At 38.6% G+C, this 14,324-nt stretch overlaps 1 protein-coding gene across 1 annotated transcript; it reads right to left on the minus strand.

Annotated features, from left to right (window-relative positions):
• Positions 1-261: 261 nt before the first annotated feature.
• LOC127849781 (uncharacterized) lies at positions 262-9,544 on the minus strand. Its single transcript, XM_052382531.1, has 11 exons — positions 9,480-9,544; positions 7,145-7,284; positions 6,875-7,006; positions 4,301-4,702; positions 3,575-3,910; positions 2,809-2,976; positions 2,460-2,634; positions 2,216-2,304; positions 1,353-1,574; positions 687-1,034; positions 262-656 (listed from the first exon to the last, which is right to left on the minus strand). Exons 1-11 carry the CDS (start codon positions 9,542-9,544, stop codon positions 262-264), a joined length of 2,472 nt encoding a protein of 823 aa, XP_052238491.1.
• Between the last annotated feature and the right edge of the window lie 4,780 nt (positions 9,545-14,324).

The raw sequence follows: 14,324 nt of genomic DNA on the forward strand, positions 1-14,324 counted from the left end.
TGTGTTCGAACGCCTCATTTGACTTGGCTGCCGGAAAATATCCTTAACCGAACGAAATTATCGTTTTTGAACGAAAACATTTACAACCACAACGGGCCGTTGTCGGCTCGCTATCGGCAAAAACAAGCACAAGTTGCATATTAATTATTGACCATATTTATGTTTTATGGTACGAGTATATGTATTAAGTAATAAGTCATTAAACACGTTGCCTGTAAAATTACTTTTTTGGTAGTTACATATATCGGGCTCCGAAACGGATTAACATCGGATAGACATCGTGCCGATTTTCCGATATACCGTTTTGCTACCGATATCAATCCGATAGTGGTGTGCTGGCTGGGCAGATACTGAGTACTCACTAGATACTGAGCAGACACTGGACACTGAGTAGTCACTAGATACTGAGTAGTCACTAGATACTGAGTAGTCAATGGACACTGAGTAGTCACTTGATAATGAGTAGTCACTAGATACTATGTAATCACTGGATACTGAGTAGTAACTAGAAACTGAGTAGTCACTAGAAACTGACCAGACACTGGACACTGAGTAGTCACTAGATACTGAGTAGTCACTAGATACTGAGTAATCACTAGATTCAAAATAGTCACTAGCTACTGAGTACTCACTGGATACTGAGTAGTCACTGGATACTGAATAGTCACTGGATACTGAGTAGTCACTGGACACTGTGTAGTCACTGGACACTGAGTACAAACTGGACACTGAGTAGTCATTCGATACTGAGTAGTCACTGGACACTGTGTAGTCACTGGACACTGAGTACAAACTGGACACTGAGTAGTCATTCGATACTGAGTAGTCACTGGATACTGAATAGTCACTGGACACAGAGTAGTCACTAGATACTGAGTAGTCACTGGACACTGAATAGTCACTAGATACTGAATAGTCACTGGATACTGAGTAGTCACTGGACACTGTATAGTCACTGGACACTGAGTAGTCACTGGACACTGAAATTTCACTGGACACTAAGTAGCCACTAGATACTGAGTAGTCACTGAACACTGAGTAGTCACTGGACACTGAGTAGTCACTGGATACTGAGTAGTCAATGAGCACTGAATAGTCACTGGACACTGAATAGTCACTGGACACTGATCAGTCACTAGATACTGTGTAGTCACTGGACACTGAGTAGTCACTGGATACTGAATATTCACTAGATACTGAGTAGTCACTGGATACTGAGTAGTCACTGGACACTGAGTAGTCACTGGATACTGAGTAGTCACTGGATTCTGAATAGTCACTGGATACTGATCAGTCACTGGATACTGAGTAGTCACTAGATACTGAGTAGTCACTAGATACTGAGTAGTCACTGGACACTGAGTAGTCACTGGACGCTGAAAAGTCAATGGACACTGAGTAGTCACTGGATACTGAGTAGTCACTGGACACTGAGTAGTCACTGGACACTGAATAGTCACTGGACACTGAGTAGTCACTGGACGTTGAGTAGTCACTGGAAACTGTGAAGTCACTGGATACTGAGTAGTCACTGGATGCCGAGTAGTCACTGGACATTGAGTAGTCACTGGACACTGAGTAATCATTAGATACTGAGTAGTCACTGGACACTGAGTAATCACTAGATACTGAGTAGTCACTGGATACTTAGTAGTCACTTGATACTGAATAGTCACTGGATACTGTGTAGTCACTGGATACTGATTAGTCACTGGACACTGAGTAGTCACTGGATACTGAGTAATCACTGGACACTGAGTAATCACTAGATACTGAGTAGTCACTAGATATTGAGTAGTCACTGGATACTGAGTAGTCACTAGATATTGAGTAGTCACTAGATACTGACCAGTCACTGGATACTGAGTAGTCACTAGATACTGAGTAGTCACTGGACACTGAGTAATCACTGTATACTAAGAAGTCACTGGATATTGAGTAGTCACTGGAAACCGAGTAGTCACTAGATACTGAGTAGTCACTAGATACTTAGTAGTCACTGGATACTGACCAGTCACTGGATACTGACCATTCACTGGATACTGAGTAGTCACTGGATACTGAGTAGTCACTAGATACTGATCAGTCACTGGATACTGAATAGTCACTGGGTTTTGAGTAGTCACTGGATACTGAGTAGTCACTAGATACTGTACCAGTCACTAGATACTGTATAGTCACTAGATACTCCCCAGTCTGGATTCTAAATAGGTACTGGACACTGAGTAGTCACAGGACGCTGAATAGTCCATGGACACTGAGAAGTCACTGGACACTGAGTAGTCACTGGACGCTGAGTACTCACTGGACACTGACAGTCACTGGATACTGAGTAGTCACTGGATGCCGAGTAGTCACTGGACACTGAGTAGTCACTAGATACTGAGTAGTCACTAGATATTGAGTAGTCACTGGATACTGAGTAGTCACTAGATATTGAGTAGTCACTAGATACTGACCAGTCACTGGAAACTGAGTAGTCACTGGGCACTGAATAGTCACTGGATACTGAGTAGTCACTGGGCAGTGTGTAGTCACTGGATACTGAGTAGTCACTAGATACTGAATATTCACTAGATACTGAGTAGTCACTGGATACTGAGTAGTAACTTGACACTGAATTCTCACTGGACACTGAATAGTCACTATACACTGTGTAGTCACTGGACACTGAGTAGTCACTGGATACTGAGTAGTCACTGGATACTGAGTAGTCACTGGATACTGAATAGTCACTGGATACTGAGTAGTCACTGGATACTGAATAGTCACTGGATACTGAGTAGTCACTAGATACTGAGTAATCACTGTATACTGAGTAGTCACTGGACACTGAGTAGTCACTGGACACTGAATAGTCACTGGACACTGAGTAGTCACTGGACGTTGAGTAGTCACTGGAAACTGTGAAGTCACTGGATACTGAGTAGTCACTGGATGCCGAGTAGTCACTGGACATTGAGTAGTCACTGGACACTGAGTAATCATTAGATACTGAGTAGTCACTGGACACTGAGTAATCACTAGATACTGAGAAGTCACTAGATACTGAGTAGTCACTGGATACTTAGTAGTCACTTGATACTGAGTAGTCACTGGACACTGAGTAATCACTGTATACTAAGAAGTCACTGGATATTGAGTAGTCACTGGAAACCGAGTAGTCACTAGATACTGAGTAGTCACTAGATACTTAGTAGTCACTGGATACTAACCAGTCACTGGATACTGAGTAGTCACTGGATACTGAGTAGTCAATGGATACTGACCAGTCACTGGATACTGACCAGTCACTGGATACTGAGTAGTCACTGGATACTGAGTAGTCACTAGATACTGATCAGTCACTGGATACTGAATAGTCACTGGGTTTTGAGTAGTCACTGGATACTGAGTAGTCACTAGATACTGTACCAGTCACTAGATACTGTATAGTCACTAGATACTCCCCAGTCTGGATTCTAAATAGGTACTGGACACTGAGTAGTCACAGGACGCTGAATAGTCCATGGACACTGAGAAGTCACTGGACACTGAGTAGTCACTGGACGCTGAGTACTCACTGGACACTGACAGTCACTGGATACTGAGTAGTCACTGGATGCCGAGTAGTCACTGGACACTGAGTAGTCACTAGATACTGAGTAGTCACCAGATATTGAGTAGTCACTAGATACTGAATAGTCACTGGATACTGAGTAGTCACTGGGCACTGAATAGTCACTGGATACTGAGTAGTCACTGGGCAGTGTGTAGTCACTGGATACTGAGTAGTCACTAGATACTGAATATTCACTAGATACTGAGTAGTCACTGGATACTGAGTAGTAACTTGACACTGAATTCTCACTGGACACTGAATAGTCACTATACACTGTGTAGTCACTGGACACTGAGTAGTTACTGGGCACTGAATAGTAACTGGATACTGAGTAGTCACTGGATACTGAATAGTCACTGGATACTGAGTAGTCACTAGATACTGACCAGTCACTGGATACTGAGTAGTCACTAGATACTGAGTAGTCACTAGATACTGAGTAGTCACTGTATACTGAGTAGTCACTGGATACTGAGTAGTCACTGGATACTGAGTAGTCACTGGATACTGAGTAGTCACTGTATACTGATCAGTCACTGGATACTGAGTAGTCACTGGATACTGAGTAGTCACTGGATACTGAATAGTCACTGGATACTGAGTAGTCACTAGATACTGAGTAGTCACTGGATACTTAGTAGTCACTGGACACTGTGTAGTCACTGGATACTGTGTAGTCACTGGGTACTGATTAGTCACTGGATACTGAGTAGTCACTGGGCACTGAATTCACGCTGGACACTGAATAGTCACTATACACTGTGTAGTCACTGGACACTGAGTAGTCACTGGATCCTGAATAGTCACTGGACACTGAGTAGTCACTGAGCACTGAATAGTCAAAGGACACTGAGTAGTCACTGGACACTGAGTAGTCACTGGACGCTGAGTAGTCACTGGACACTGTGAAGTCACTGGATACTGAGTAGTCACTGGATGCCAAGTAGCCACTGGACACTGAATAGTCAAAGGACACTGAGTAGTCAAAGGACACTGAGTAGTCACTGGACACTGAGTAGTCACTGGACACTGAGTAGTCACTGGACGTTGAGTAGTCACTGGACACTGAGAAGTCACTGGATACTGAGTAGTCACTGGATACTGAGTAGTCACTAGACACTGAGTAATCACTGTATACTAAGTAGTCACTGGATACTGAGTAATCACTGTATACTTAGTAGTCACTGGATATTGAGTAGTCACTGAAAACCGAGTAGTCACTAGATACTGAGTAGTCACTAGATACTTAGTAGTCACTGGATACTGAATAGTCACTGAGTACTGAGTAGTCACTAGATACTGACCAGTCACTGGATACTATGTAGTCACTAGATATTGAGTAGTCACTGGATACTGAGTAGTCACTAGATATTGATTAGTCACTAGATACTGACCAGTCACTGGATACTGAGTAGTCACTAGATACTGAGTAGTCACTAGATACTGACCAGTCACTGGATACTGAGTAGTCACTAGATATTGAGTAGTCACTAGATACTGACCAGTCACTAGATACTGAGTAGTCACTAAATATTGAGTAGTCACTAGATACTGACCAGTGACTGGGTACTGAGTAGTCACTAGATACTGACCAGTCACTCGATATTGAGTAGTCACTAGATATTGAGTAGTCACTAGATACTGAGTAGTCAATAGATATTGAGTAGTCACTGGATACTGAGTAGTCACTAGATACTGAGTAGTCACTAAATATTGAGTAGTCACTAGATACTGACCAGTCACTGGGTACTGAGTAGTCACTAGATACTGACCAGTCAATCGATATTGAGTAGTCACTAGATATTGAGTAGTCACTAGATACTGAGTAGTCAATAGATATTGAGTAGTCACTGGATACTGAGTAGTCACTAGAAACTGAGTAGTCACTGGACACTGAGTAGTCACTGGATACTGAGTAGTCACTAGATACTGAGTAGTCACTAGATACTGAGTAGTCACTGAATACTGAGTAGTCACTAGATACTGAGTAGTCACTGTATACTGAGTAGTCAATAGATATTGAGTAGTCACTATATACTGAGTAGTCACTGGATACTGAGTAGTCACTGGATACTGAGTAGTCACTAGATACTGAGTAGTCACTAGATACTGAGTAGTCACTAGATACTGAGTAGTCACTGGACACTGAGTAGTCACTTGATACTGAGTAGTCGCTGGATACTTACCAGTCACTGGATACTGAGTAGTCACTATATACTGAGTAGTCACTATATACTGAGTAGTCACTGGACACTGAGTAGTCACTGGACACTGAGTAGTCACTGGATACTGAGTAGTCACTAGATACTTAGTAGTCGCTGGATACTTACCAGTCACTGGATACTGAGTAGTCACTGGATACTGAGTAGTCACTGGATACTGAGTAGTCACTGGATACTGAGTAGTAACTAGATACTGGCCAGTCACTGGATACTGAGCAGTCACTAGATATTGAGTAGTCACTGGATACTGACCAGTCACTGGATACTGAGTAGTCACTAGATATTTAGTAGTCACTTAATACTTAGTAGTCACTAGATATTGAGTAGTCACTGGATACTGACCAGTAACTGGATACTGAGTAGTCACTAGATATTGAGTAGTCACTGGATACTGAGTAGTCACTGGATACTGAGTAGTCACTAGATACTGACCAGTCACTGGATACTGAGTAGTCACTAGATATTGAGTAGTCACTAGATACTGAGTAGTCACTAGATACTGACCAGTCACTGGATACTGAGTAGTCACTAGATACTGTGTAGTCACTGGACACTGAGTAGTCACTGTATACTAAGTAGTCACTGGATATTGAGTAGTCTCTGGAAACCGAGTAGTCACTAGATACTGAGTAGTCACTAGATACTTAGTAGTCACTGGATACTAACCAGTCACTGGATACTGAGTAGTCACTAGATACTGGCCAGTCACTGGATACTGAGTAGTCACTAGATATTGAGTAGTCACTGGATACTGACCAGTCACTGGATACTGAGTAGTCACTAGATATTTAGTAGTCACTGGATACTGAGTAGTCACTGGATACTGAGTAGTCACTGGATACTGAGTAGTCACTAGATACTGAGTAGTCACTGGATACTGAGTAGTCACTAGATACTGAGTAGTCACTGGATACTGAGAAGTCAATGGACACTGAGTAGTCACTGCAGACTGAGTAGTCACTTGATACTGAGTAGTCACTAGATACTGAGTAGTCACTAGATACTGAGTAGTCACTGGACACTAAGAAGTCACTAGACACTCAGTAGTCACTGGACACTGAAAAGCCACTGGACATTGAATAGTCACTGGACACTGAGTAGTCACTGGATACTGAGTAGTCACTGGAGACTGAGTAGTCACTGGACACTGAATAGTCACTGGACACTGAATAGTCACTGGACACTGAAAAGTCATTGGACACTGAATAGTCACTGGACACTGAATAGTCACTGGACACTGAGTAGTCACTTGACACTGAAAAGTCACTGGACACTAAGTAGTCACTGGACACTGATTAGTCACTGGACACTGAACAGTCACTGGACACTGAATAGTCACTGGACACTGAATTGTCACTGGACACTGGGTAGTCACTGGATACTGAGTAATCACTGGACACTGAGTAGTCACCGGAAACTGAGTACTCACTAGATACAAAGTAGTCACTGGACACTAAAATGCTTTTTTGGAGAAGATGAAAATATAAAAACATTATATTAAAAATTGCATATCATACGGTATTACGAATATAGCACAATACTTATATTGTTACCAAATACTTATATTTGTTTTGGGTAACATTTGTTGTTTAGCTCAACATACAAATTAACGCAGAATGCGTGTTTTTTTTCTATGTATCAATTTGATCAACATGTCACACAATTTACAAACATCAAGCTATTTTCAGCTATTCAACAACACAACAAACATGTTTCATGTTGCATTCAATAAATGTTTAATCTAAACAACCTTAAGTTTAAGGAAATCTTGTCTTAAAACATTTCCTGAACTTTAAGAGTGGGAGATTTACAGACACTGGACCCAGTGAAGACACTGTATTGACCATGTTGACAGCTAATGTGGAATAGTCAACGTGAAAGGTCAAACACACTGTTACAAAACTAATACAATGTCAAACTTGATTATCAACAATACGTCAATTCTTTTCACGCTTAAAATAAGCACATATAGTGTTTAAAGTATTTATTTCACACAATCCTTTTAGACTTTCACTTATGGCTGAGTATAGTGTGAACAAATTTGAAATTGTGTATGTATTTACTTGTTATGTCGAGTTGAGTTGTAAACACAATTATTAACCTACGAAGCAGACATCTTTTTTTAAGCAAACACTATTGCTATCTAGTCTTACCATAAGAGACAATTGCAATTTGTGTCAATTGTTAGCATTTAACAACACTCTTCATTAAATTGTAATTGACTGATTTCAAATTACAAGGTACTTATTTTTCTTTAGATAATGTATAACAAAATTAAACAAATGTTTAGTCGTTGTTCTCTGAAAATAGAAATATTTCAACGTTCAATTATTTCCTGAAATCTTAATCTTTATTTACTGATATGACATGATGTTTATATTGTACTCTCTAAATATAATTAATAAATCTTAATAAATATGAATGTTCTTAATGTTTTATTCCTTGAATACACATGCAATTGCAATTGTTATAAAAAAAAACAACACGTAAATAATATTATCATTAATATGTTGCTAAAATTACTAAACAAAATGCACAGGTAAATAACAGTTTAAACATAAATAACAGTTTGAAGGGTAACTAAAGACTTGATTATTTAACAAAGCATCATATCAAGAATGTCTTTCAGTCCATGAATTATAACATTTAGCAAATATATGTCATTGTATATTACCAAGCTTCTAGTATGACAATAATATCCATGTTTATATACTCTACACTCTCTATTATTAGGTAAAAATACATTTAACAGCCTACTTGTTAAAGTCACTCAGTACTCCAATACCCATTTGAGCCGATGGTCATTTTGCACAAAAAAAATTGAAAAGGTGTTAATAGGGAAAAGTACCTTCAGTATATGATCTTTGTTGAAGCTTGAATAAATATGAAGAATATAGAGGATACTATGATAGTGTGATTGTGTACTTAAATTTATCCCACGAGTGAAGAAAGGTTTACAAGGCGATGCTTGTCGAGCCTTGTAAGCCTTTCTGAGACGAGTGGGATAAATTTAAGTACACAATCACACTTACATAGTATTCTATTTATCCTACAAAAAAAAAAAAAAAAATGTAACCTGTTTTTTCTGTTCATCATACCTCTACGTCCCCGATTTTAAAAAAATAATGAAAAAATCGCTGCAGTTTTACCGGGAAAGAATACGACTGTTGTCGTTTGACGTGTTAATAATGACGTCATGAGCACGCGCGCTTAATATTTGTAAAAAAGTTTTTTGCTGTTTGTGTTGCATTTTGTGTTTAAAATATATTACATCTTGGTATCAAATTGTTTGTTTTGTTGAATCTGATTCGATTTTACTAAAAATGAATACTTTATAGTTGATTCCGAGTAATATGACCTTCCTCCACACATGACTAGGTGTGGGATAAACATAGGTGTGGGATAAACCTTATCTTTTCTGTATGTGTCATATTATGTTCTATGAATTCATTTAGCTATAGGATAAATTTAATTACACTTTCTTTCGCAAACTTATAACCCGGTATTGGGTGTTTACTTGAACCAAAGCACGAGGGAGCAAAAACTGATATGTGGGTGTGAAGCCTAGCTCTGCCTATTTGGAGAATATATAATATTACGGAAATATATCATTTTAAATTTTTATAAATATCACTTTACGACATTTTCAACTAAACAGTTTGATCAGCTGCTGCTTCTTATTGACTGCTGCTCCCTGTATTGGTGCGTTGTTTGTAACCATTCTCGACTTCAACCTCTATCAGTTGAATGCTTAATTCCAAGCACAGTTTGTGCAGGCGCATGCCAATATTTGCTGTTTCACAGCACTTATTTGGCTTGAAAGGCAGGCATCCGCCAGTGCGATGCAGCCATCTAAAAAAATATCACAAGTCTTTCTTTAACACAGCACTAGGAGTCTTAAAGATTGCCCTCCTTCTTAAAAAATCCTCAACCGTTTTTATACATTTTAATCGACAAAATTGTGCTGTTTCCACTGAGGTTTATTTGATGTCAGTATAAAGTTATACTGTATGTTCATTTATAAAAGTTGTCAATAGCCTATAAAAACACGTTATTTATGTCTGTATTAGCCATTTATGCACAGTGTCATTTAAATACATGGAACAATTACTTTCATAAAAATAGGACAAGCATAATGTATATTTAAGAGTTCAAATAAAATGTTCAGATATTGCTGTGAATTGATCTATTTTGTGAATTAATGCAACACAGTTATCTTTAAGTCACTGCTATTAAACACCAAAGCATCATGTGTCGCACCAGGCCATCTTGACACAACATCAATGAACCATAAAGAAGAGTTCATGTGTAACTTAAGTCAATTTTTCAAGATATTACTGATAGCTGCATTTGCGTAAGAATTAAAAACAGAAGCTTGATTACACAGTGCTCATGGTGTCAATTTGTGGTAGTTAATGTTATTTGTGCATGTACATACAATAATCATTACTTGATGTCAAAGATGATAAGCATTACGATGAGTTCAATCTGTTATGGTATTTCTCAGCTTTATTATCAAATTGAATTTTAAGGTTATGAATCATAGCACTGCATTTACATTCATCTCATGTTGGCATCAACTATAGACGCTCATTAATGGTAATAAACACTTCCCTGCACACATACACACATGTATGCTTCTTCACATTCAGCTGATTTTATATTAACCCATTAATGCTTAGTGGACTCTCCCATCGTTCAAAATTCGATCAATTTATTTCCAAAATTAGGGATGTCTAGTATATTTATTTCTATATTTAGAATATTTCTTACAGAGATTCCTTTAAGCAAACAGCGCAGACCCTGATGAGACGCCGCATCATGCGGCGTCTCATCTGGGTCTACGCTGTTTGCCTAGGCCTTTTTTTCTAGACGCTAGGCATAAATGGGTTAAGAATAACCGTCCCGTCCACTGCTCCAACTACATTTGGCAGGCAACATTTCCAGTAAAATTCCTGCTTCAAAAGCAGAAAAGCTGGTTCTTGTGGAAATCTGAAAATATCAATACATTTTTATTCAACGGAGTATAACAAATGGAAATAAATATAATGTAGTTGACATTAACACAATTGTGTTGATACAACAAAAGAGTATTCTAAATATAAAAGCTCTAACATGGAAGTCTATTCAAAATATTGTGGTATTAGCCTAGGTAAGGGTCTAAATGAGGCTCGATTGGTCATTGTGAGCTCGGGTATTACTTACCTGTACCCCGGGTACGGAAAATATACTGAAACGTACCCGGGAATTATAACGCTTAATTGGTCGTTGTCGGCTAATTGTTTCAAATTAATAATGTTTGTAGTTATGTCAATATTATGTAGAAGGGCATCCATGTTATCAAAACTCCTACTCAAAAACGCATGTTGAGGCAGATTTTGTTCAAAGATATTTTTGGTATTCCGTAGCCTGTTTTACAACAGCAGTCCGCACAGGCTAATCAGGGACGACACTTTCCGCCTAAACTGGATTTTCACTAAGCAGAGGCATCATTTAAACGAAAAATTCCATAATAGCGGAAATTTTCGACCCTGATTAGCCTGTGCGGACTGCACAGGCTATTATGGGATGACAATTTACGCACATGCATTATGCCCAGTTTTATCAGAACACGACACAAGAGTTCTCATTCATTGCGGCTCATTGTGGGTCGATAGGGGCCTACATGTTCGCAGATGACGCCACATAGATCCTTGTCGCGACATCGCAACAACGTTATGAATTTGTGAAACTGAGGGTGGTTAATTTAGTAAAGTAATAGATTACTCATTAAAACTAACCGCTATGATTTATTCAGATATTCGTCTTAACTATCATCGACACCTAACGGTTTTGTCCGATCATTAGGGCAAACTAGATTTTTAATGGAAGATTTGTGTCAAACACATTTTGTGTCCGCACGGTATACTTGCATTTTTTGTGTGTAAAATATGAAGTCTCATTGTTTTTTGCGTTGCATTGATGCAATTCCGAAAACTAATCTATTAATTAATATACAAATCATTTTGTCAACGATAATACGCATTTAAATAAAACTGAATAAACATTTAACAATACATGTATCTCAAACTATAAATTTTCCAAATAATGAAACATTTGACAGTTGCGACCATGCTAAAATATTGTTTTAAAAATGTCACAAAAAGTAGATTCTTTTAAAATAAATCATTGTGATGTTTTTTGTGCAATATTGTATACTTAAATGTTTTAATTGTATCATTCTTCTAGTTGTCCTTCAAATGAACTTATCTTATTTATTAATTTTTATATTTTGGCAATATCTCTGATCCAGCACTTCTATCTGTTTAATTGACTAATCCCCGATAGAATGAAAGAAGGCGAAATTATTACTTTGCATAAAGGTGGACGAAATAGGCGAGATGAACCGAGCAACTATCGGGCCATAACATTATCTTCGACCTTGCTAAAAGTGTACGAGATGGTCTTGCTTGACCGGTGTAAAGGCAATATAATGACCTCCATAAGAAGGTTACAAGGAGGGTTCCAAGACGGACTTGGATGCATCATGCCAAGTTTGTCTCTACAGGAATGCCTAAACTACTCTAGGGAGCACTCATCACCTGTGTACATGTGTTTTTTGGATGCACGCCAAGCGTTTGACAGGGTGTGGCATGATGGCTTATTTTACAAGTTGTCCTCTCTCACTTCCGGTGATGACGCCCATATGCCAGCCATCGACGCTAACTCGTTAGTGGCTTTTCGTGATATGTATAAGAATGTTACAAGCCGCGTGCGTTACCAGGGACTGCTATCAGGGCCACTTCCGGTACGCCAGGTAACCCTCCAGGGCGGAAAGAGCTCGCCGTTATTCTACCAAGTATTTATCAACGATCTCATTTCAGAGCTGGAAGAAAGTGGGAATGGAGTGTGCCTATATGACATAAACATGTTCGCACCAATTGTTGCCGATGATATGGTTTTGGTGTCATACTCACGAGCTGGACTTGACAATATGCTCCGAATTTGCACCAGTTACGCCAATAAGTGGCGATTTTTATATAATACAAACAAATGTTCGGTTGTGCTATATAACAATAAGAATTTGATCGCTCAAAAGGAATTTTACCTCGGAACAGAAACTATTCCTCTAAATGACAGTTACATTCATCATGGCATTGCATGTAACTCATGCTTGTCAACAGGCAACTGCATTCAAGAAGCATGTTTGAAGCTATGAGGGACGTATATAAGCGTATGCGCTAAAGGTAAGGGACCTGATAGACTAAGCCCTAACACTATGAGTACGATATTCAATTCAACAGTGTTACCTAAGGCTATCTACGGCAGTGAGCTTTGGAATAACAACTCATCAAGTGACCTATTGAAATTGCAAATTACGCAAAACATCTGTTTAAAACACATGCAAGGACACCAGAAATGCATTTCTACGGATTTCTGTCTAATAACAATAAATGCTATACCAATAGTTTACATACTCGAATGTCAAAAACTCAAATTACTAGGACAAATTTGCAGATTAAATCCACAGTATCTTGCAAAAGATCTATTCAACAACAGACTTATACGATTCCTTGATATAGACCGTCAATGTTTCGGCTTTATTCCTGATGTGTACAAAATATTACAAAAATACAATCTTACCAACTATCTACATTCATATGTTAAACACGGAACATTTCCTTCCAAAGGACAGTGGAAGCAAATCATCGTAAAACGTTTAAAACCTAGAGACCCATGGGTCGTAACGGCGCATGTTATAGAAACTAACGATTACTCTCCTTTATGGTTAATCGCAAAGGACAATAAGAAACTCTAAGCTTTGTCCAAAACCCTAATGAATGGCATCGGCTTATTAATTTTTAAATCAGTTCATGCAGATCTGCAAACTTTGTAACCTCAGAACGGGAAGCCTGATTATCCACAAGTTGTGTTATTGTACTGCTATTGAAGCCGAACGTGAGATATGGTGGACACTTATACTTGAGAGTTGTGGGATTGAAGACTTTAAACGCTTCATCCAGATCAGTGCCTTTGAGCAATGTGTTAACATATTAAAGTTGGGCTCTGAAACATCTCAGAAGCATTTTTTGCACCTTGGTATTGCCATCTCAATTTGCAAATTGCTACATTGATACAGCGATGATGCTGCCAATTATTAGAAACATGTCCATATGCTTTATGTTATAAAAGTGCGCATTGGCGCTTAATCGTGCGGCATTCTGCTAGGTATGTCTATATCATTAGTGTATATTAAAATTGCTATGTTTAAATGCTGTTCTCATCTGTTTTCTTTTGTTATGTGTATATGTGTGTACGTATGGTGTGTGTGCGCGCATGCGTGCGCGCTAGTTATTTACTTATCTTTGTAAATAATCTATTATTGCTTCATTTTGATCTCTTGTATGTGTATATACTCAATTGTATTTAATTGTTCATAATCTGTATTATATGTTATGCTCTCCATGAATGGAGGAAAATAAAAGTCTATCTATACAAATGTCCATATTATTATTCGTACC

This window comes from Dreissena polymorpha, chromosome 11, assembly GCF_020536995.1.
Source record: "Dreissena polymorpha isolate Duluth1 chromosome 11, UMN_Dpol_1.0, whole genome shotgun sequence".
NCBI lineage: Eukaryota > Metazoa > Mollusca > Bivalvia > Myida > Dreissenidae > Dreissena > Dreissena polymorpha.